Raw genomic sequence first — 25373 nt, 5'->3', positions numbered from 1 at the left:
TGTATATACATTCTTCTAAGTCTTGTAATAAAGTGTTTTACAGGGCACTATAGGGTCTATCTTTGGGGTACACAACCTCAACACCTGAGGGCCATGTTTAATGTTCATTGTATGAAAATGGGCCACTGAGTAACCGCCCAAACCCCCCCCCCCCCAAAATCCCTATATCACCAGATCATGACAAATAACAATTATTCTTAATCTAGCTCTAGTAGGTTACTTGCATAAAAAGAATAAAAATAAAAAACATCTGGGAAAATATGTCTCCTCATTGTTCTTAATCATTCTATTCATTACACCCACAGTTTTGTTGCATACAATGCATGTTGTGTTGCTGTTATACTCTATACAAGGAAATAAACTCCATTGCATTTCTCCTGAAATACTGTGACTGGCACACTTCACTCCCTTTCTTTTGTTTGTACACCCAGTCATACAGTGTTACAGTGAGGTGTGGTGAGGTCAGTAGCTGGGGAGGCACTGGCTAGTAGATTTATCATAGCTGATCCACCTCTGGTTTTCTCCCTCTCAGTCCTTGTATTACCTCTGGTTTCTCCCTGTATTTCCAGTGGAATGCTGAACATTTGGGGAGCTTTGACTATAAAAATGATTAGAATAATACAAAGATGACATTTATAAGTTATAAATATCATCTTTTTATTGTTCTAATAATTTATATAGTCAAAACTGTGGAGTATGGCAGGTGAGGCTCTACCTCCCATTACCGCTCGTCTCTGCAATATTGCAACTTAAATAACGTATAGCAGTTCTGACCTCCAATCAATAAATGCTACCAAAGGTTAAACCATTCAACTATACAACGTTTTCCACCCAAATTCCTCTCAAAGGCCGTATATGAGATCACAGGCCGAATGGTGCCCTATAGATCTGTGAAGTAGACTTATGACAGAATTCATCATAGCCCTCTGTTGGCTGAAAGTGGTATTGCAGTTGCTCGCAATCCAGATGCAGGCAGTAGAAGAAAGCAAACTGCTCTGGTCACCCACATACGTAGGAAGGGCAGTCATTTTGTAGACTGATCAAATATTCAGACTATCAGTGAAGGAGAACTAATGACCACACCTAGGGAATAGGTACACATTTACATAACTGTGGTCAAGGCTGCAATCAGGCTGCATTGTACAGCTGTTTACTAAACCGCAAAACACCTGCCACAAACCTCTCTTCCGTTCTGTGTAATGACATCAGACGCGCTAAGCAAATTAATTGGTACGTTGTTCCTGTAATTTATCTATTGTGAATTCCTCATCTAGGGAAACTTGGAGTTTACGATGCTGACGGAGATGGAGACTTTGATGTAGATGATGCCAAGATTTTGCTAGGCAAGTACACGTCTTCCTTTGCTTTTCATTTGTGCAGATTGATTTGCAAAGACATAATCCAGTGATTTGTGTAATGTGTTGTTTGACTGCATTATGTTTGCTCATGTCATAGTACTAAAAGTCACCTTGGCTTGCTAGAAGCAACTTAACTGAAACGCTTCCCTTTTGTGACATATATTATTTAGCTACTTGCAGTACAGTGTCTTTTTATGTTAAATTAATTTGCCTCAAAGTGCATGCTTATTTGTACTACGCATGCATTGCTCCCCATAGTATGTATGTGGTGTAAGTCTTATTATACTTGTTACACACAGGCTTAGTGACGGAATACAAATCATCTTCTTTCCTCTTGTCTCGCATTGTGTGTGATTGTGGTATATATGTCTAGTGAATTGTGCATGGGTTTTCTCCTACTGTCCAAGTTGTTTATCATTTATGCATGGTTTCTTATGCCTTTGTTATTTCCATACGCAGACTTTATATTTTAATCGCCATGATAGCTTTAATTGTGGATCGGTATTACCAGTATATCCCGTTAATAGTCACCAAACCTACTAAGGCCAGTGCTGCGCTGCCCACAGGGAAACCATAGTGAAACATTATGTATAGTGATGCATGGCTGCGTTGCGTGCACAGAATCGCTGTGAGATATTCGCCTGTGTGACAGCGCTGCCCCCATCTATCCACTTGTGGAATTAGCAGGCCTCACAGTTGGTGCGCATTTGCACTAGCCCTAAGCCTGGTGCAAGAGATCTTGCCGAAATCAGACTGATCTCTGCGTATATTCAGCTCTGTATAGATTGCAGTTCGACCTATGTGCGTATACCCATTGCCTTCCGGTTACGTTAATTCAGCCACAAGTGAAGATGTGACTGTGATATGTACTGTGTGTGAATAGCCCGTAGTTGCTCATATCTGTTTCTCTACTCGGACACGTAATGTGGTGCTAGTTAAAAATGGCAAGAGGTTACTGCTTTAAATCACTCCTAAGGGGTATATTCAATAACTGTCAGAAGCTGCCGTCTTGTCGGAAAGACGGCAGCTTCGGACAGATTTAGGTCGGAAGGGGTTCCAACCTATTAAAAAATGCTTTTCTCTAACGTCCTAAGTGGATGCTGGGGACTCCGTCAGGACCATGGGGAATAGCGGCTCCGCAGGAGACAGGGCACAAAAATAAAGCTTTAGGATTAGGTGGTGTGTACTGGCTCCTCCCCCTATGACCCTCCTCCAAGCCTCAGTTAGGTTTTTGTGCCCGTCCGAGCAGGGTGCAATCTAGGTGGCTCTCCTAAAGAGCTGCTTAGAATAAGTTTTTAGGTTTTTTATTTTCAGTGAGTCCTGCTGGCAACAGGCTCACTGCATCGAGGGACTTAGGGGAGAGAATTTCAACTCACTTGCGTGCAGGATGGATTGGATTCTTAGGCTACTGGACACCATTAGCTCCAGAGGGAGTCGGAACACAGGTCTCACCCTGGGGTTCGTCCCGGAGCCGCGCCACCGACCCCCCTTACAGATGCTGAAGATTGAAGGTCCGGAAACAGGCGGCAGAAGGCTCTTCAGTCTTCATGAAGGTAGCGCACAGCACTGCAGCTGTGCGCCATTGTTGTCACACACTTCACACCAAGCGGTCTCGGAGGGTGCAGGGCGCTGCTGGGGGCGCCCTGGGCAGCAATATTTAATACCTTTATGGCAAAAGAATACATCACATATAACCATTGAGGCTATATGTATGTATTTAACCCATGCCAGATATCTAAAACTCCGGGAGAAAAGCCCGCCGAAATAGGGGGCGGGGCTTATTCTCCTCAGCACACAGCGCCATTTTCCTGCTCAGCTCCGCTGTGAGGAAGGCTCCCAGGACTCTCCCCTGCACTGCACTACAGAAACAGGGTAAAACAGAGAGGGGGGGCATTTTTTGGCGATATTTTGATATATTTAAGCTGCTATAAGGAACAACACTTATATAAGGTTGTTCCCATATATATTATAGCGCTTGGGTGTGTGCTGGCAAACTCTCCCTCTGTCTCCCCAAAGGGCTAGTGGGGTCCTGTCTTCGATAAGAGCATTCCCTGTGTGTCTGCTGTGTGTCGGTACGTGTGTGTCGACATGTATGAGGACGATGTTGGTGTGGAGGCAGAGCAATTGCCGATAATGGGGATGTCACCCCCCAGGGAGTCGACACCGGAATGGATGGCTTTGTTTATGGAATTACGTGATAATGTCAGCACATTACAAAAATCAGTTGACGACATGAGACGGCCGGCAAACCAGTTAGTACCTGCCCAGGCGTCTCAGACACCGTCAGGGGCTGTAAAGCGCCCTTTACCTCAGTCGGTCGACACAGACCCAGACACAGACACTGAATCTAGTGTCGACGGTGATGAAACAAACGTATTTTCAAGTAGGGCCACACGTTATATGATCACGGCAATGAAGGAGGCTTTGCATATCTCTGATACTGCAAGTACCACAAAAAGGGGTATTATGTGGGGGGTGAAAAAACTACCTGTAGTTTTTCCTGAATCAGAGGAATTAAATGATGTATGTGATGAAGCGTGGGTTAACCCAGATAGAAAAGTGCTAATTTCAAAAAAGTTATTAGCATTATACCCTTTCCCGCCAGAGGTTAGGGCGCGCTGGGAAACACCCCCTAGGGTGGATAAGGCGCTCACACGCTTATCAAAACAAGTGGCGTTACCGTCTCCTGATACGGCCGCCCTCAGGGATCCAGCTGATAGGAGACTGGAAACTACCCTAAAAAGTATATACACACATACTGGTGTTTTACTGCGACCAGCCATCGCCTCAGCCTGGATGTGCAGTGCTGGGGTCGTCTGGTTGGATTCCCTGACTGAAAATATTGATACCCTGGATAGGGACAGTATTTTATTGACTATAGAGCAATTAAAGGATGCTTTCCTTTATATGCGAGATGCTCAGAGAGATATTTGCACTCTGGCATCGAGAGTAAATGCGATGTCCATATCTGCCAGAAGGAGTTTATGGACGCGACAGTGGTCAGGTGATGCGGATTCCAAACGACATATGGAAGTATTGCCGTATAAAGGGGAGGAATTATTTGGCGTCGGTCTATCGGATCTGGTGGCCACGGCAACTGCCGGAAAATCCACCTTTTTACCTCAGACCCCCTCCCAACAGAAAAAGACACCGTCTTTTCAGCCGCAGTCCTTTCGGTCCTATAAGAACAAGCGGACAAAAGGACAGTCATATCTGCCTCGGGGCAGAGGAAGGGGTAAGAGAGGGCAGCAAGCAGCCCCTGCCCAGGAACAGAAGCCCTCTCAGGGTTCTGCAAAGCCCTCAGCATGACGCTGGGGCCTTACAAGCGGACTCAGGAGCGGTGGGGGGTCGACTCAAGAATTTCAGCGCACAGTGGGCTTGCTCACAGGTGGACCCCTGGATCCTGCAGGTAGTATCTCAGGGTTACAGGTTGGAATTCGAGAAGTCTCCCCCTCGCAGGTGCCTAAAGTCTGCTTTGCCAACGTCTCCCTCAGACAGGGCGACGGTATTGGAAGCCATTCACAAGCTGTTTTCTCAGCAGGTGATAGTCAAGGTACCCCTCCTACAACAGGGAAAGGGGTATTACTCCACGCTATTTGTGGTACCGAAGCCGGACGGCTCGGTAAGACCTATTCTAAATCTGAAATCTTTGAACCTGTACATACAAAAATTCAAGTTCAAGATGGAGTCACTCAGAGCAGTGATAGCGAATCTGGAAGAAGGGGACTTTATGGTGTCCCTGGACATAAAGGATGCTTACCTGCATGTCCCAATTTGCCCTTCACATCAAGGGTACCTCAGGTTCGTGGTGCAAAACTGTCATTATCAGTTTCAGACGCTGCCGTTTGGATTGTCCACGGCACCTCGGGTCTTTACCAAGGTAATGGCCGAAATGATGATTCTTCTGCGAAGAAGAGGCGTATTAATTATCCCTTACTTGGACGATCTCCTGATAAGGGCAAGGTCCAGAGAACAGCTGGAGGACGGAGTAGCATTAACCCAACTAGTGCTGCAACAACACGGGTGGATTCTGAATTTTCCAAAATCTCAGTTGACCCCGACGACACGTCTGCTGTTCCTGGGAATGATTCTGGACACGGTTCAGAAAAAGGTGTTTCTTCCGGAGGAGAAAGCCAGGGAGTTATCCGAACTTGTCAGGAACCTCCTAAAACCAGGGAAAGTGTCTCTGCATCAATGCTCAAGAGTCTTGGGAAAGATGGTGGCTTCTTACGAAGCGATTCCATTCGGCAGATTCCACGCACGAACTTTTCAGTGGGATCTGCTGGACAAATGGTCCGGATCACATCTGCAGATGCATCAGCGGATAACCTTATCGCCACGGACAAGGGTGTCTCTTCTGTGGTGGTTGCAGAGTGCTCATCTTCAAGAGGGCCGCAGATTCGGCATACAGGACTGGGTCCTGGTGACCACGGATGCCAGTCTGAGAGGCTGGGGAGCGGTCACACAGGGAAGAAACTTCCAGGGAGTATGGTCAAGCCTGGAGATGTCTCTTCACATAAATATACTGGAGCTAAGAGCGATTTACAATGCTCTAAGTCTGGCAAAACCCCTGCTTCAGGGTCAGCCGGTGTTGATCCAGTCGGACAACATCAGGGCAGTCGCCCACGTAAACAGACAGGGCGGCACAAGAAGCAGGACAGCAATGGCAGAAGCTGCAAGGATTCTTCGCTGGGCGGAAGATCATGTGATAGCACTGTCAGCAGTATTCATTCCGGGAGTGGACAACTGGGAAGCAGACTTCCTCAGCAGACACGATCTACACCCGGGAGAGTGGGGACTTCATCCAGAAGTCTTCCACATGATTGTGAACCGTTGGAAAAAACCAATGGTGGATATGATGGCGTCCCGCCTCAACAAAAAACTGGACAGGTATTGCGCCAGGTCAAGAGACCCTCAGGCAATAGCTGTGGACGCTCTGGTAACACCGTGGGTGTTCCAGTCAGTATATGTGTTCCCTCCTCTGCCTCTCATACCAAAAGTACTGAGAATTATACGGCAAAAGGGAGTAAGAACGATACTAGTGGCTCCGGATTGGCCAAGAAGAACTTGGTACCCGGAACTTCAAGAGATGCTCACGGAGGATCCGTGGCCTCTACCTCTAAGACGGGACCTGCTTCAGCAGGGACCGTGTCTATTCCAAGACTTACCGCGGCTGCGTTTGACGGCATGGCGGTTGAACGCTGAATTCTAAGGGAAAAAGGCATTCCGGAAGAGGTCATTCCTACACTGGTAAAAGCCAGGAAGGAGGTGACTGCACAACATTATCACCGCATTTGGAGAAAATATGTTGCGTGGTGTGAGGCCAGGAAGGCCCCCACGGAGGAATTTCAACTGGGTCGATTCCTACATTTCCTGTAAACAGGATTGTCTATGGGCCTCAAATTGGGGTCCATTTAAGGTTCAAATTTCGGCCCTGTCGATTTTCTTCCAGAAAGAATTGGCTTCAGTTCCTGAAGTCCAGACTTTTGTAAAAGGAGTACTACATATACAGCCCCCGGTTGTGCCCCCAGTGGCACCGTGGGATCTTAATGTAGTCTTGGATTTTCTCAAATCCCATTGGTTTGAGCCGCTCAAATCGGTGGAGTTGAAGTATCTTACATGGAAAGTAACCATGCTACTGGCCCTGGCTTCAGCCAGGAGAGTATCAGAATTGGCGGCTTTATCATATAAGAGCCCATATCTGATTTTCCATACGGACAGGGCAGAACTGCGGACGCGTCCTCATTTTCTGCCTAAGGTGGTGTCAGCGTTTCACCTGAACCAGCCTATTGTGGTGCCTGCGGCTACTAACGATTTGGAGGATTCCAAGTTGTTGGACGTGGTCCGGGCATTGAAAATATATATTTCAAGAACGGCGGGAGTCAGAAAGTCTGACTCACTGTTTATATTGTATGCACCCAACAAGATGGGTGCTCCTGCGTCTAAGCAGACGATTGCTCGTTGGATTTGTAGCACAATTCAACTTGCACATTCTGTGGCAGGCTTGCCACAACCTAAATCTGTCAAGGCCCATTCCACAAGGAAAGTGGGCTCATCCTGGGCGGCTGCCCGGGGGGTCTCGGCATTACAACTCTGCCGAGCTGCTACTTGGTCAGGGGCAAACACGTTTGCAAAATTCTACAAATTTGATACCCTGGCTGAGGAGGACCTTGAGTTCTCTCATTCGGTGCTGCAGAGTCATCCGCACTCTCCCGCCCGTTTGGGAGCTTTGGTATAATCCCCATGGTCCTGACGGAGTCCCCAGCATCCACTTAGGACGTTAGAGAAAATAAGAATTTACTTACCGATAATTCTATTTCTCGTAGTCCGTAGTGGATGCTGGGCGCCCATCCCAAGTGCGGATTGTCTGCAATACTTGTACATAGTTATTGTTACAAACAAATTCGGGTTGTTATTGTTGTGAGCCGTCTGTTCAGAGGCTCCTACGTTTGTCATACTGTTAACTGGGTTCAGATCACAAGTTATACGGTGTGATTGGTGTGGCTGGTATGAGTCTTACTCAGGGATTCAATATCCTTCCTTATTGTGTACGCTCGTCCGGGCACAGTATCCTAACTGAGGCTTGGAGGAGGGTCATAGGGGGAGGAGCCAGTACACACCACCTAATCATAAAGCTTTATTTTTGTGCCCTGTCTCCTGCGGAGCCGCTATTCCCCATGGTCCTGACGGAGTCCCCAGCATCCACTACGGACTACGAGAAATAGAATTATCGGTAAGTAAATTCTTATTTTTTTTCCGGCAGAAGCACGTGGATCGGCGGCTATTCCGCCGATCCACATGTTTTCCGACAAGTCGGGAATGCCCGACTTGTCGGAAAACGTGGCTCGGCGGAATAGCCGCCAACCCGCGTGCTTCTGTCGGAAACGGGGTTTTGGCCCGTATTACTTTAAAGTATTACTTTAAAAAAAAGTCGAAGTGAGATGGGGCGAGCCGAGGCGGGGGACGGGGTGAGCAGCGCTGGAGGATGTCACAGCCACTGCTCACAGCAGCGTCCACCCGGCTCCAGCAAGCGAGACCTCGCTTGCTGGAGCCGGTGTAGACGCTGCCGTGAGCGGCGGCTGTGATGCAGGGAGGGTCGGGGAGAGGCGGAGACACTGGGGGTGGGGGGGAGACGGGGAGAGCAGCGCTACAGCAGCGGCTATATAGCTGCTACTGTAGCGCTGCTCTCCCCCCGTCTACCTGCGGCTCTCCCCTCCCGCATCTCAATTCGACTTTTTTAAAAGTCGAATTGAGATGTCATTGAATAGCCCAGGTCGGATCCATTCCGACAAATGAATGTTGGAATGGATCCAACTTCAATTGAATATACCCCTTAATGTGCACATCAAGGACGTAAACCTAGAAAGTGTTAAATTCAATATTTTAGGGATTGTCATTCCCAGATGTGCTCAGAAGTTAATTTTGTGAAAGAGTTAACCAAAAAGAAATTGGAAAAATCTTGTGTTTCCGTGGGTTGGGTAAGGAATCCTGACTGTCATAATGCCGGCAGTGGGATCTCGATGTTAAAGATGCTGTCAATTTTTGGTACTATAGCTAACCCACCCCTTTCGCAGCCTGTCCGTGAACCCCCACAGCCTAACCCTGGCCATCCCCTTCGACAGCCTAACACTAACCTCCTCCGAAACACCCCACATTCCTGTAGCCCAAGCCTAATGCTTAACGTTAGCAGTTGTCTGCATTTTGACCCGACTAGATCCAGCCGCACATATTGTGAGTGTCGCGATGCCGACGTTTCCCGTTTCCGGATATTTAGGTGTATGCAGATAGGGAAAACTTCTTGAGTGCAGGTTTCAGAGAGATACCATAAGGCTGAATATTGGAATAGGAATTTGTAAAGGAAACAATGCGGCCAATTTGTCAATATTTATCCAGGTTACAATTGTGAGTTCTGGACACGTTAATCTTGACCCTTTGCTGGCATTTATTAGAGTCTGCCGAGAAAACTGGTTCAAACTGGTTCTTTATCCTATTTCATAGTATTACTGGTCCTCATGCAAAAAAAAAAAAAAAATTTAAGTTATTTTATGATTCTGTAGAACTTAAGAAAATATCTGTATATATTCACTTTCTATTCAATACATTTGGCTCTTAACTGTAATTATCACTTTGCAGTAAAAGCCGGATCATTTTAGCTTTGTCTTTAAGCAGTTTTTTTTGTAATGTTAACACAATTTCTTGTCATACTTTTTGTGTTTGTCGGATGTTCCCACTAACACTTATAATTAAATATTTTCATCTAAAAATATATGTTGCTGAATGAAGTTAGATTATTTCCATGCCTTCATTAACCACTTTTGTCTAGAAAACTCCATTTAAAAAAAAAAATATATATATTTTTTTAATGGACATTTGTCCAAAAGAAAGCGCTGTTCTGGTGTAGGTGTCCTGGCTGATATTTCACTTTACCTGTGTGGATTTATTTCACTATTAAGGCATTTTATCCCATATTGTCATATAGTTTAATATAGCAGTAACATTTAACTTTATTAATCAAAAATACGCCATAGACAGAAATTTGGCAATTTTAGATAAAATTAAGTCTTATATCAGAGGTTCCCAATCGCAGTCCTCAAGGCACCCCAACAGTGCAGGTTTTAGGTATATCCACGGCTCAGCACAGATGGTTAAATCAAATTGACTAAGGTGGTAATTAAGTCACCTGTGGCCAAACATGGGTACATTTAAAACCAGAACTGTGGGGGTGCCTTGAGGACCTCGTTTGTTATCCTCTGTCCTGTATGATTGGTTTTACAGATTGGAGTTGATCAGATTGTTTGCAGACGCACATACAAATCTGACCAGTCAATGACCACTTTGGTTGTGTGTGCAAGCATCTTCTGAGGATTGAATACCCGCGCTGGCTAAGCAAATTAATAATAATAATAGGGATGGTTTGCTCTATGTATAAAATAACGATTTATTGACAAATCACATATAAACAAATTTAAAAGAAAAAGGAATTCCTATTACCACAAGGTGTCGATAAAACTTGAAAATGTCTTATCTGGATAAGATTTAATGGATTTCACATTCTCCTGTATTCAAAATTTCCATTCCTGAAGGCTAGGGCAACCTCCCCTTGTGCATTCACTGTGTTTAGGTAGATAATTACCAGATCCCTACGTTGTTAGACATCAGCATAGGAATGAGTCAATTTGTAGCTGTAGGGGTGGATCAGACCGGTTTGTTGAATGGGTCCAGTGATGGGAGAGAAGTCCAAAATATGCCGAAGAATGAAAAGGCTTTGCGGGCCAGTTAGGAGAGTGAAGTCCAAATGTATGGAGTAATAGGAATTCCTTTTTCTTTTAAATTTGTATATGTGATTTGTCAAATTGTTATTTTATACATAGAGCAAACCATCCCTATTATTATTATTAATTTGCTCAGCCAGCGCGGGTATTCACTCCCTTTTTTTACTGCTTGGTTTCTGAGGAATTGACCCTCCTCCTACCTGCTGCTGTTGGTTGCGCACCTGCCTATTTATTTAATCTGCTGAGGATTGTTTGTTATATGGAAGCCAATTACTCGTATTAGCGGTTTTACGTTTCTGTGAGTTTAAATTGGTGATATAAAAAGTTGTTTTATAATTGGGAGGTATGACTGATCTGGTCACGTATCAGACCAGGGTTTGTCCCTTCATCCCTCAGGATAGCAGCTGGAATATGAAGTCTCTTGGCATTCACAAGTATTTTTTTTTTTTTACTTGTGTACTTTTTCATTGAAATGTTTTTCACGTTTATAACAAAATACAAACAGAACAAAATAAATTTGTACAAGTCCATGAGCCAAAAAATAAAATAAAATAATTAATACAAGCATACAGACAAGTTGAGTGTTGTGCTTATTGCTCCAACCATACATCTTCCTAGAAATATAAGGATGATATCTGTTTTATACAATACAATTACATGTACATAGTAATTACAATTACATTGTATTACTGTGCCTTAAGCGTCTGCGAGACCCGAGTATTCACGGTTATCAACCGTATCAAGCTAGGATGGTCATCATATTCAACTCTGTGGCAAGTCGTGAAGCATTCCACCTATCCCATTTAGTAAAATATTAGGTGAGATTACCTCTGGCTCTATGCATGAATCTTTCATGACCCGCCACCTCATTCACTAGCACTCTCCAGTGATAAATGTTAGGGGAGGATGGAGCAAACCAACTTCGGGCTATTAGGACCTTAGCAAGAGCTATGAGGCAGAGCACATATTTGTAAATAATGGGCGTGTGGGACTCCGCAAGATCTAAACCAAAAATGCATAATGCAGGTGTCATGGGTGGTAAAGTAGGTTCTGTGAGTAAAACATCCGCCCACATAGCCTCCCAGAAGTGATGTACGCTGGGGCAGGACCACAATAAGTGCCAGAAGTCTGCATCGGGGGTAGTACATCTGGGACAAGCGGTTTCCGATCTCAGGCCCGCCCTACACATGGAGAGGGGAGTGCGGTAAACTCTCTGCAGAATATAAAATGAGATTTGTTGGTACTTGATTCATGGGGTCGAATATTTAGTAGTACATAATATTTGAACTCATTGGTCCTCCTCCAGTATGCCTATATCCCGCTGCCATCGTACTCGTAAGGAGTCGGATAGGTGCGTTCATCTGGGCATTAAGAGTAGCATATATGGATGAAATCTGGCCCCTAGTGCCTAAACGCATGATCAGGTCCTTGACCGGGGAGTCCGAGATTGCGAGGGGGGTGAGCCAAACTGTGGCGTTACTGCATGTCGATGCTGCAAATATCTGAAGAAGGCCGAATGAGGGACTGTGAAATCTTGTTGCATTTGTTGAAAAGATTTGAAAACACCCTCCTTATATAACTGAGCAATTTCCGTAAGGCCAGTCCGTACCCAAATATTGTCATCTGATAGCTGTAGTAGCTCTTGAAATGTCACATTAAACCATATAGGAGTTTCAGTATCAAAATCAGTCCATTCATAGTAGGAATGAACATGCCTCCACACAAGTAGGGTCTGAATTAATATAGGTGGGAGATGCCCTGTCGATGTACCAGACCAGAGAAAGTGGACTAGGGAAAAGTGAGGCCCCACATGCTCGGTCAGGAACCCCTCCACTGTAGGTCCTCCTCTACCCTGGGCCCAATTCGACATATGCACCAATTGAGCAGCCAGATAGTAGATTTGTAGGTTGGGCAAGCTTAGACCCACATCAGTTTTGGCTTTGACCAAGGCTCTCAATGCCACCCTAGGCGGCCTATCCCTCCAAACAAATGAAGAGATCATACTATTTAATTTATCAAAACACTGTTTGGGTATATAAATGGGCGAATGCTGAAGGATGTAAAGGAACTTAGGTTGTACAACCATCTTAATTAAATTGACACGGCCTGTAACCGTTAGGGGGAGTTTTTCCATTGATGGATCCGAAGCCTAAATTCATCAGTAACTGGGACTAGATTCTGCTGAACATACGTTTTAGCCTCTGGTGAAACAGTAACTCATAGGTATGTAAAGGAAAGGATATATTGTAGCGGGTTTGAGATAGTCACGGCCGCAGGAAGGACCCCTGACTACGGGAGGATGCTGGATTTATTCCAGTTTATTAGCAGGTCTGACAAGGTCCCAAAAGTATTCACTTCTAGCAACCTCAGTAAAGAGGCATCTGCATCATTTAAAAACAATAGCATGTCATCCGCATAGAGCGCAATAACATCAGTAGGATTACCAATCGGGATACCTCTAATGTAAGGGGACCTTCGTATGTATGGAGCAAGGGGCACAATGCCCAAAGCAAATCGGGCAGGGGACAGCCCTGTCTAGTTCCCCGTTCTAGAGGAAAGGATAGTGTAACATACCCATTCACTGAGACACAGGCCCAAGGCATGGAATACAACAATCTAACCCACTGTATAAATTTAGGACCAAAGGCAAATTTCTGGCGTACCTCCCATAAGTATATCCATTCCACTGAGTCGAAGGCCTTGGCGGCATCCAAAGACACCACCACCACTGCCTCCGACTCTGCTCGGTCCCCCCTCTGTAAATGGCAAAATAGTCTGCGCAGATTTTGAACCGTTGACTTTTTGGGCATAAAGCCAGTCTGATCATCATGGATAATTGATGCTATAACAGCATTGAGACGGACCGCCAACAGCTTAGCCAAAATCTTAATTTCTCTATCGTCCTAGTGGATGCTGGGGTTCCTGAAAGGACCATGGGGGATAGCGGCTCCGCAGGAGACAGGGCACAAAAAGTAAAGCTTTAGGATCAGGTGGTGTGCACTGGCTCCTCCCCCTATGACCCTCCTCCAAGCCTCAGTTAGATTTTTGTGCCCGGCCGAGAAGGGTGCAATCTAGGTGGCTCTCCTAAAGAGCTGCTTAGAAAAGTTTAGCTTAGGTTTTTTATTTTACAGTGAGTCCTGCTGGCAACAGGATCACTGCAACGAGGGACTTAGGGGAGAAGAAGTGAACTCACCTGCGTGCAGGATGGATTGGCTTCTTGGCTACTGGACATTAGCTCCAGAGGGACGATCACAGGTACAGCCTGGATGGTCACCGGAGCCTCGCCGCCGGCCCCCTTGCAGATGCTGAAACGAGAAGAGGTCCAGAATCGGCGGCAGAAGACTCCTCAGTCTTCTTAAGGTAGCGCACAGCACTGCAGCTGTGCGCCATTTTCCTCTCAGCACACTTCACACGGCAGTCACTGAGGGTGCAGGGCGCTGGGAGGGGGGCGCCCTGGGAGGCAAATGAAAACCTTTTTTGGCTAAAAATACCTCACATATAGCCTCCGGGGGCTATATGGAGATATTTAACCCCTGCCAGAATCCGTTAAGAGCGGAAGACGAGGCCGCCGGAAAAGGGGCGGGGCCTATCTCCTCAGCACACAGCGCCATTTTCCCTCACAGAAAGGCTGGAGGGAAGGCTCCCAGGCTCTCCCCTGCACTGCACTACAGAAACAGGGTTAAAACAGAGAGGGGGGGGCACTAATTTGGCGTTAGAAATATATAAAAAAGATGCTATAAGGGAAAACACTTATATAAGGTTGTCCCTATATAATTATAGCGTTTTTGGTGTGTGCTGGCAAACTCTCCCTCTGTCTCTCCAAAGGGCTAGTAGGTCCTGTCCTCTATCAGAGCATTCCCTGTGTGTGTGCTGTGTGTCGGTACGTGTGTGTCGACATGTATGAGGACGATGTTGGTGAGGAGGCGGAGCAATTGCCTGTAATGGTGATGTCACACTCTAGGGAGTCGACACCGGAATGGATGGCTTATTTAGGGAATTACGTGATAATGTCAACACGCGCCAAGGTCGGTTGACGACATGAGACGGCCGACAAACAATTAGTACCGGTCCAGACGTCTCAAAAACACCGTCAGGGGTTTTAAAACGCCCGTTTACTTTAGTCGGTCGACACAGACACAGACAGGGACACTGAATCCAGTGTCGACGGTGAATAAACAAACGTATTCCTTATTAGGGCCACACGTTAAGGGCAATGAAGGAGGTGTTACATATTTCTGATACTACAAGTACCACAAAAGAGGGTATTATGTGGGATGTGAAAAAACTACCGTAGTTTTTCCTGAATCAGATAAATAAAATGAAGTGTGTGATGATGCGTGGGTTCCCCCCGATAGAAAATATGGGCGGTATACCCTTTCCCGCCAGAAGTTAGGGCGCGTTGGGAAACACCCCTTAGGGTGGATAAGGCGCTCACACGCTTATCAGAACAAGTGGCGGTACCGTCTATAGATAGGGCCGTCCTCAAGGAGCCAGCTGACAGGAGGCTGGAAAAATATCATAAAAAGTATATACACACATACTGGTGTTATACTGCGACCAGCGATCGCCTCAGCCTGGATGTGCAGAGCTGGGGTGGCTTGGTCGGATTCCCTGACTAAAAATATTGATACCCTTGACAGGGACAGTATTTTATTGACTATAGAGCATTTAAAGGATGTATTTCTATATATGCGAGATGCACAGAGGGATATTTGCACTCTGGCATCAAGAGTAAGTGCGATGTCCATATCTGCCAGAAGATGTTTATGGACACGACAGTGGTCAGGTGATGCAGATTCCAAACGGCACAAAGGTGTATTGCCGTATAAAGGAAGAGGAGTTATTTGGGGTCGGTCCATCGGACCTGGTGGCCACGGCAACTGCTGGAAAATCCACCGTTTTTACCCTAAGTCACATCTCTGCAGAAAAAGACACCGTCTTTTCAGCCTCAGTCCTTTCGTCCCTATAAGAGTCATATCTGCCCAGGGATAGAGGAAAGGGAAGAAGACTGCAGCAGGCAGCCCATTCCCAGGAACAGAAGCGTTCCACCGCTTCTGACAAGCTCTCAGCATGACGCTGAGACCGTACAGGACCCCTGGATCCTACAAGTAGTATCCCAGGGGTACAGTTTGGAATGTCGAGACGTTTCCCCTGCGCAGGCTCCTGAAGTCTGCTTTACCAAGGTCTCCCTCCGACAAGGAGGCAGTATGGGAAAAAATTCACGAGCTGTATTCCCAGCAGGTGATAATTAAATTACCCCTCCTACAACAAGAAAAGGGGGTATTATTCCACACTATATTGTGGTACTGAAGCCAGAAGGCTAGGTGAGACCTATTCTAAATCTAAAAAAAATTTGAACACTTACAAAGGTTCAAATCAAGATGGAGTCACTCAGAGCAGTGATAACGAACCGGGAAGAAGGGGACTATCTGGTGTCCCGAGACATCAGGGATGCTTACCTCCATGTCCCAAATTTGCCCTTATCACTAAGGGTACCTCAGGTTCGTGGTACAGAACTGTCACTATCAGTTTCAGACGCTGCCGTTTGGATTGTCTACGGCACCCCGGGTCTTTACCAAGGTAATGGCCGAAATGATGGTTCTTCTTCGAAGAAAAGGCGTCTTAATTATCCCTTACTTGGACGATCTCCTGATAAGGGCAAAGTCCAGGGAACAGTTGGAGGTCGGAGTAGCACTATCTCGGATACTGTTACAACAGCAGGGGTGGATTCTAAATATTCCAAAATTGCACCTGATCCCGACAACATGTCTCCTGTGCTTAGGGATGATTCTGGACACAGTCCAGAAAAAGGTGTTTCTCCCGGAAGAGAAAGCCAGGGAGTTATCCGAGCTAGTCAGGAACCTCCTAAAATCAGTGCATCATTGCACAAGGGCCATGGTAAAAAAATGGTGACTTCCTTCGAAGCAATTCCAGTCGGCAGATTTCATGCAAGAACTTTTCAGTGGGATCTGCTGGACAAATGGTCCGGATCGCATCTTCAGATGCATCAGCGGATAACCCTATATCCAAGGACAAGGGTGTCTCTCCTGTGGTGGTTACAGAGTGCTCATCTTCTAGAGGGCCGCAGATTCGGCATTCAGTTTTGGATGTTGGTGACCACGGAGGCCAGCCCGAGAGGCTGGGGAGCAGTCACACAAGGAAAAAATTTCCAGGGAGTGTGATCAAGTCTGGAGATTTTTCTCCACATAAATATAGCTAAGGGTAAATTTATAATGCTCTAAGCTTAGCAAGACCTCTGCTTCAAGGTCAGCCGGTATTGATCCAGTGGGATAAAACATCACGGCAGTCGCCCACGTAAATAGACAGGGCGGCACAAGAAGCAGGAGGGCAGTGGCAAAAACTGCAAGGACTTTTCGCTGGGCGGAAAATCATGTGATAGCACTGTCAGCAGTGTTTCATTCCGGGAATGGAAACTGGGAAGCAGACTTCCTCAGTAGGCACGACCTCCACCCGGCAGAGTGGGAACTTCATGGGGAAGTTTTCCACATAATTGTAAACCGTTGGGAATTACCAAAGGTGGACATGATGGCGTCCCGTCTGAACAAAAAACGGGACCGGTATTGCGCCAGGTTAAGAGACCCTCAGGCAATAGCTGTGGACGTTCTGGTAACACCGTGGGTGTACCAGTCGGTGTATGTGTTCCATCCTCTGCTTTTCATACCTAAGGTACTGAGAATTATAAGACGTAGAGGAGTAAGAACTATACTCATGGCTCCGGATTGGCCAAGAAGGACTTGGTACCCGGAACTTCAAGAGATGCTCACAGAGGACTTATGGCCTCTGCCGCTAAGAAGGGACTTGTTTCAGCAAGTACCATGTCTGTTCCAAGACTTACTGCAGCTGCGTTTGACGGCATGGCGGTGGAACGCCGGATCCTAAGGGAAAAGGCATTCAGGAAGAGGTCATTCCTACCCTGGTCAAAGCCAGAAAGGAGGTGACCGCACAACATTATCACCACATGTGGCGAAAATATGTTGCGTGGTGTGAGGCCAGGAAGGCCCCACGAAGAAATTTCAACTCGGTCGATTCCTGCATTTCTTGCAAACCGGAGTGTCTATGGGCCTCAAATTGGGGTCCATTAAGGTTCAAATTTCGGCCCTGTCGATTTTTCTTCCAGAAAGAATTGGCTTCAGTTCCTGAAGTCCAGAAGTTTGTCAAGGGAGTATTGCATATACAACCCCCTTTTGTGCCTCCAGTGGCACTGTGGGATCTCAACGTAGTTCTGGGATTCCTCAAAACACATTGGTTTAAAACCAGTCAAATCTGTGGATATGAAGCATCTCACATGAAAAGTGAACATGCTCTTGGACCTGGCCTGGACCAGGCGAGTGTCAAATTGGTGGTTTTTTTCTCAAAAAAGCCCATATCTGTTTGTCCATTCGGACAGGGCAGAGCTGCGGACTCGTCCCCAGTTCTCTCCCTAAGGTGGTGTCAGTGTTTCACCTGAACCAGCTTATTGTGGTGTCTTGCGCCTACTAGGGACTTGGAGGACTCCAAGTTGCTAGATGTGGTCAGGGCCCTGAAAATATAGGTTCCAGGACGGCTGGAGTCAGGAAAACTGACTTGCTGTTATCCTGTATGCACCCAACAAACTGGGTGCTCTTGCTTTTAAGCAGACTTTTGCTAGTTGGATGTGTAATACAATTCAGCTTGCACATTCTGTGGCAGGCCTGCCACAGCCAAAATATGTAAATGCCCATTCCACAAGGAAGGTGGGCTCATCTTGGGCGGCTGCCCGAGGGGTCTCGGCTTTACAACTTTGCCGAGCGGATATTAGTCAGGGGCAAACACGTTTGTAAAATCCTACAAATTTGATACCCTGGCTAAGGAGGACCTGGAGTTCTCTCATTCGGTGCTGCAGAGTCATCCGCACTCTCCCGCCCGTTTTGGGAGCTTTGGTATAATCCCCATGGTCCTTTCAGGAACCCCAGCATCCACTAGGACGATAGAGAAAATAAGAATTTACTTACCGATAATTCTATTTCTCGGAGTCCGTAGTGGATGCTGGGCGCCCATCCCAAGTGCGGATTATCTGCATTACTTGTACATAGTTACAAAAATCGGGTTATTATTGTTGTGAGCCATCTTTTCAGAGGCTCCGCTGTTATCATACTGTTAACTGGGTTCAGATCACAGGTTGTACAGTGTGATTGGTGTGGCTGGTATGAGTCTTACCCGGGATTCATAAATCCTTCCTTATTGTGTACGCTCGTCCGGGCACAGTACCTAACTGAGGCTTGGAGGAGGGTCATAGGGGGAGGAGCCAGTGCACACCACCTGATCCTAAAGCTTTACTTTTTGTGCCCTGTCTCCTGCGGAGCCGCTATCCCCCATGGTCCTTTCAGGAACCCCAGCATCCACTACGGACTCAGAGAAATAGAATTATCGGTAAGTAAATTCTTATTATCCGTTGCTAATAATGAGGTTGGGCGGTACGAGTCTGGGAGTGTGGGATCTTTGCCCGGTTTAGGCAGTACTATGACGACTGCCTCCTGCATGGAGGGGGGAGACTATTGCGCTCAAATCATTGAACAGGTTTAGTAAATATGGAGCAAAGAAAAATCCTTAAATTGTTTATTTACCTCAACTGGTATCCCATCACCCCCAGGCGCTTTATGATTAGGAAACGAGGCAATAGCGGCCAGGGGCAGAGAAAGCTGTGCAAAAGGGTGCACATCGCAGTGCTGCCCTGTGAACTCGCCAGCCTGAGCTGGTGAGATTATCACAGGGCACACTGAGGTATTTTTTCACTTCTTAAAAAAAAAATAAAAAAATTATTATTAGTAAATCTGGTCAGATCGCATTTCCGATTATAAGTATGGGGAATGCGATGTGGCTTACTAAAAAAAAAAAAAAAGTGAATTAAAGGGTTTGGAGCAGTTTTTCATGAAAACTGCTCCAAATGCCCTTTAATACATTCAGGTGATACTAAAATCATGTGAAAAGGGTGTGGAAACACCCTTTCTCTAACGTCCTAAGTGGATGCTGGGACTCCGTAAGGACCATGGGGAATAGCGGCTCCGCAGGAGACTGGGCACAACTAAGAAAGCATTAGGACGAACTGGTGTGCACTGGCTCCTCCCACTATGACCCTCCTCCAGACCTCAGTTAGAATCTTGTGCCCGGCAAAGCTGGATGCACACTAGGGGCTCTCCTGCGCTCCTAGAGAGAAAGTATATTTTAGGTTTTTTATTTTACAGTGAGATCTGCTGGCAACAGACTCACTGCAGCGAGGGGCTAAGGGGAGAAGAAGCGAACCTACCTAACTGGTGGTAGCTTGGGCTTCTTAGGTTACTGGACACCATTAGCTCCAGAGGGATCGACCGCATGGAACCGGCCATTGATGTTCGGTCCCGGAGCCGCGCCGCCGGCCCCCTTACAGAGCCAGAAGCAAGAAGAGTCCGGAAAATCGGCGGCAGAAGACATCAGTCTTCACCAAGGTAGCGCACAGCACTGCAGCTGTGCGCCATTGCTCCTCATACACACTTCACACTCCGGTCACTGAGGGTGCAGGGCGCTGGGGGGGGCGCCCTGAGCAGCAATAAAAACACCTTGGCTGGCAAATATATCACAATATATAGCCCCAGAGGCTATATATGTGATAAATACCCCTGCCAGAATCCATTAAAAAGCGGGAGAAAAGTCAGCCGAAAAAGGGGCGGAGCTATCTCCCTCAGCACACTGGCGCCATTTCTCCCTCACAGCTCCGCTGGAAGGAAGCTTCCTGGCTCTCCCCTGCAGTCTACACTACAGAAAGGGTAAAAAAGAGAGGGGGGGGGCACTAAATTTAGGCGCAATATACATATAGCAGCTATAAGGGGATATCATTTAGTTAATCCCTGTATTATATAGCGCTCTGGTGTGTGCTGGCATACTCTCTCTCTGTCTCCCCAAAGGGCTTTGTGGGGTCCTGTCTTCTGTCAGAGCATTCCCTGTGTGTGTGCGGTGTCGGTACGGCTGTGTCGACATGTTTGATGAGGAGGCTTATGTGGAGGAGGAGCAGGTGCCTATAAATGTGTTGTCACCCCCTGCGGGGCAGACACCTGAGTGGATGGACTTGTGGAAGGAATTACGTGAAAGTGTCGACTCCTTACATAAAAAATTTGACGACATGCCAAATGCGGGACAGCCGGCTTCTCAGCTCGTGCCTGCCCAGACGTCTCAAAGGCCATCAGGGGCTCTAAAACGCCCGCTACCTCAGATGGTAGACACAGATGTCGACGCGGATACTGATACCAGTGTCGACGACGAAGAGACTAATGTTATGTCCAGTAGGGCCACTCGTTACATGATTGAGGCAATGAAAAATGTTTTACACATTTCTGATGTGACCCCAGGTACCACAAAAAAGGGTATTATGTTTGGAGAGAAAAAACTCCCAGTAGTTTTTCCCCCTTCTGAAGAATTAAATGAAGTGTGTGAAGTAGCGTGGGCTTGCCCAGATAAAAAATTGGTATTTTCTAAAAAGTTACTAATGGCGTACCCTTTCCCGCCAGAGGATAGGTCACGTTGGGAAACACCCCCTAAGGTGGATTAAGCGCTTACACGCTTATCAAAAAAGGTGGCACTACCGTCTCCGGATACGGCCGCCCTGAAGGAGCCTGCTGATAGGAAGCAGGAGGCTCTCCTGAAGGCTATATATACACACACTGGTATTCTACTGAGACCAGCTATTGCTTCAGCATGGATGTGCAGTGCCTGCTGCTGCATGGTCCGATTCCCTGTCAGAAAACATTGACACCCTAGACAGGGACACTATATTGCTAAACATAGAGCATATTAAAGACGCTGTCTTATACATGAGAGATGCACAGAGGGATATTTGCGGCCAGCATCTAAAATAAGTGCACTGTCCATTTCTGCCAGGAGAGGGTTATGGACTTGGCAGTGGACAGGTGATGCAGATTCTAAAAGGCACATGGAAGTTTTGCCTTATAAGGATGAGGAGTGTTCGGGGATGGTCTTTCAGACCTAGTGTCCACAGCAACGGCTGGGAAGTCAGCATTTTTACCACATGTCCCCTCACAACCAAAGAAAGTACCGTATTATCAGGTACAGTCCTTTCGTCCCCAAAAGAGCAGGCGGGGTAGAGGCGCGTCCTTTCTGCCCAGAGGTAGGGGAAAAAAGCTGCAGCATACAGCCAGTTCCCAGGAACAAAAGTCCTCCCGTGCTTCTTCTTCTAAGTCCGCCGCATGACGCTGGGGCTCAACAGGCGGAGCCAGGTACGGTGGGGGCCCGTCTCAAAAACTTCAGCAATCAGTGGGCTCGCTCACAAGTAGATCCCTGGATCCTTCAAGTGGTATCTCAGGGGTACAGGCTGGAATTCGAGACATTTCCCCCCCCGCCGTTTCCTCAAATCTGCCTTGCCAACAACTCCCTCAGGCAGGGAGGCTGTGATAGAGGCAATTCACAAGCTGTATTCCCAGCAGGTGATAGTCAAGGTGCCCCTACTTCAACAAGGACGGGGTTACTATTCCACAATGTTTGTGGTACCGAAACCGGACGGTTCGGTGAGACCCATTTTAAATTTGAAATCCTTGAACACATATATAAAAAAATTCAAGTTCAAGATGGAATCGCTCAGGGCGGTTATTGCAAGCCTGGAAGAGGGGGATTACATGGTATCACTGGACATCAAGGATGCTTACCTGCATGTCCCCATTTACCATCCTCACCAGGAGTACCTCAGATTTGTGGTACAGGATTGTCATTACCAATTCCAGACGTTGCCGTTCGGCCTGTCCACGGCACCGAGGGTATTTACCAAGGTAATGGCCGAAATGATGATACTCCTTCGAAAAAAGGGAGTTTTAATTATCCCATACTTGGACGATCTCCTGATAAAGGCGAGGTCCAGAGAGCAGTTGTTGGTCGGGGTAGCACTATCTTGGGAAGTGCTACAACAGCACGGCTGGATTCTAAACATTCCAAAGTCACAGCTGGTTCCTGCGACACGTCTACTGTTCCTGGGGATGATTCTGGACACAGTCCAGAAAAAAGTGTTTCTCCCAGAGGAAAAAGCCAAGGAGCTGTCATCTCTAGTCAGAGGCCTCCTGAAACCAAAACAGGTGTCGGTGCGTCACTGCACGCGAGTCCTGGGAAAGATGGTAGCTTCCTACGAAGCAATTCCATTCGGCAGGTTTCATGCCAGAACCTTTCAGTGGGACCTGTTGGACCAATGGTCCGGATCGCATCTTCAAATGCATCGGCTGATAACCCTGTCTCCACGGACCAGGGTGTCTCTGCTGTGGTGGCTGCAGAGTGCTCATCTCAGAGAGGGCCGCAGATTCGGCATACAGGACTGGGTCCTGGTGACAACGGATGCCAGCCTTCGATGTTGGGGGGCAGTCACACAGGGAAGAAACTTCCAAGGACAATGGTCAAGTCAGGAGACTTCCCTACACATAAATGTTCTGGAACTAAGGGCAATTTACAATGCCCTAAGTCAGGCAAAACCCCTGCTTCAAAACCAGCCGGTACTGATCCAGTCAGACAACATCACGGCGAACGCCCATGTAAACCGACCGGGCGGCACGAGAAGCAGGACGGCGATGGCAGAAGCCACAAGGATTCTCCGAGGGGCGGAAAATCACGTCTTAGCACTGTCAGCAGTGTTCATTCCGGGAGTGGACAACTGGGAAGCAGACTTACTCAGCAGGCACGACCTCCACCCGGGAGAGTGGGGACTTCATCCAGAAGTCTTCCAAATGATTGTAAACCGTTGGGAAAGGCCACAGGTGGACATGATGGCGTCCCGCCTAAACAAAAAGCTAGAAAAGTATTGCGCCAGGTCAAGAGACCCGCAGGCGATAGCTGTGGACGCTCTAGTGACACCGTGGGTGTACCGGTCTGTTTGTGTTCCCTCCTCTTCCTCTCATACCAAAGGTACTGAGGATAATAAGGAGAAGAGGAGTAAGAACTATACTCATTGTTCCGGATTGGCCAAGAAGAGCTTGGTACCCGGAACTTCAAGAAATGATGTCAGAGGACCCATGGCCTCTGTCGCTCAGACAGGACCTGCTGCAGCAGGGGCCCTGTCTGTTCCAAGACTTACCGCGGCTGCGTTTGACGGTATGGCGGTTGAACACCGGATCCTGAAGGAAAAGGGCATTCCGGAGGAAGTCATTCCTACGCTGATTAAAGCTAGGAAAGAAGTAACCGCAAACCATCATCACTGCATATGGCGAAAATATGTTGCGTGGTGTGAGGCCAGGAAGGCCCCAACGGAAGAATTTCAGCTGGGTCGTTTCCTGCACTTTCTACAGTCAGGGGTGACTATGGGCCTAAAATTGGGTTCCATTAAGGTCCAGATTTCGGCTCTTTCGATTTTCTTCCAGAAAGAACTGGCTTCACTACCTGAAGTTCAAACTTTTGTTAAGGGAGTGCTGCATATTCAGCCCCCTTTTTTGTGCCTCCAGTGGCACCTTGGGATCTCAACGTGGTGTTGGATTTCCTAAAGTCACATTGGTTTGAGCCACTTAAGACCGTGGATTTGAAGTATCTCACGTGGAAAGTGGTAATGTTGTTGGCCTTGGCTTCGGCCAGGCGTGTATCAGAATTGGCGGCTTTGTCATGTAAAAGCCCTTATCTGATTTTCCATATGGATAGGGCAGAATTGAGGACTCGTCCCCAGTTTCTCCCTAAGGTGGTATCAGCTTTTCACTTGAACCAACCTATTGTTGTGCCTGCGGCTACTAGGGACTTGGAGGACTCCAAGTTACTGGACGTATTCAGGGCCTTGAAAATGTATGTTTCCAGGACGGCTGGAGTCAGGAAGACTGACTTGCTATTTATCCTGTATGCACCCAACAAACTGGGTGCTCCTGCTTCGAAGCAGACTATTGCTCGCTGGATTTGTAGCACAATTCAGCTTGCGCATTCCGCCGCAGCCTAAATCTGTAAAAGCCCATTCCACGAGGAAGGTGGGCTCTTCTTGGGCGGCTGCCCGAGGGGTCTCGGCTTTACAACTTTGCCGAGCTGCTACTTGGTCAGGGGCAAACACGTTTGCAAAATTCTACAAGTTTGATACCCTGGCTGAGGAGGACCTTGAGTTCTCTCATTCGGTGCTGCAGAGTCATCCGCACTCTCCCGCCCGTTTGGGAGCTTTGGTATAATCCCCATGGTCCTTACGGAGTCCCAGCATCCACTTAGGACGTTAGAGAAAATAAGATTTTACTCACCGGTAAATCTATTTCTCGTAGTCCGTAGTGGATGCTGGGCGCCCGTCCCAAGTGCGGACTGTCTGCAATGCTTGTATATAGTTATTGTTACCTAAAGGGTTATTGTTGAGCCATCTGTTGAGAGGCTCTGTTATGTTCATACTGTTAACTGGGTATAATATCACGAGTTATACGGTGTGGCTGGTATGAATCTTACCTGGGATTCAAAATCCTTCCTTATTGTGTCAGCTCTTCCGGGCACAGTATCCTAACTGAGGTCTGGAGGAGGGTCATAGTGGGAGGAGCCAGTGCACACCAGTTAGTCCTAAAGCTTTCTTAGTTGTGTCCAGTCTCCTGCGGAGCCGCTATTCCCCATGGTCCTTACGGAGTCCCAGCATCCACTACGGACTACGAGAAATAGATTTACCGGTGAGTAAAATCTTATTTTTTCACAATATTTTAGTAAAAATTTTAATAAATAGACCCCTAATAAATGAGTTACTGAAATCCACAAAGCATGGTCATTGCATATCAGTAAATGCAAATGAATGAACTAAAATTCC

The 25373-nt window shown here is 47.1% G+C and overlaps 1 protein-coding gene across 1 annotated transcript in view; it reads left to right on the top strand.

The window, feature by feature from the left end:
• Nucleotides 1-25373, top strand: part of ASPH (aspartate beta-hydroxylase) — a 452693-nt gene that overhangs the window by 103856 nt on the left and 323464 nt on the right. Inside the window, exon 3 of the mRNA XM_063925233.1 lies at nt 1275-1343. Within this exon, the coding sequence (XP_063781303.1) occupies nt 1275-1343 (69 nt within the window). The remainder of the gene's footprint in view (nt 1-1274; nt 1344-25373) is intronic.

The sequence above is a fragment of the Pseudophryne corroboree genome, chromosome 5 (genome assembly GCF_028390025.1).
Source record: "Pseudophryne corroboree isolate aPseCor3 chromosome 5, aPseCor3.hap2, whole genome shotgun sequence".
Lineage (NCBI taxonomy): Eukaryota > Metazoa > Chordata > Amphibia > Anura > Myobatrachidae > Pseudophryne > Pseudophryne corroboree.
Note: the sequence above shows the minus strand (reverse complement) of the source record. Positions and strands in the feature narration are given on the sequence as shown.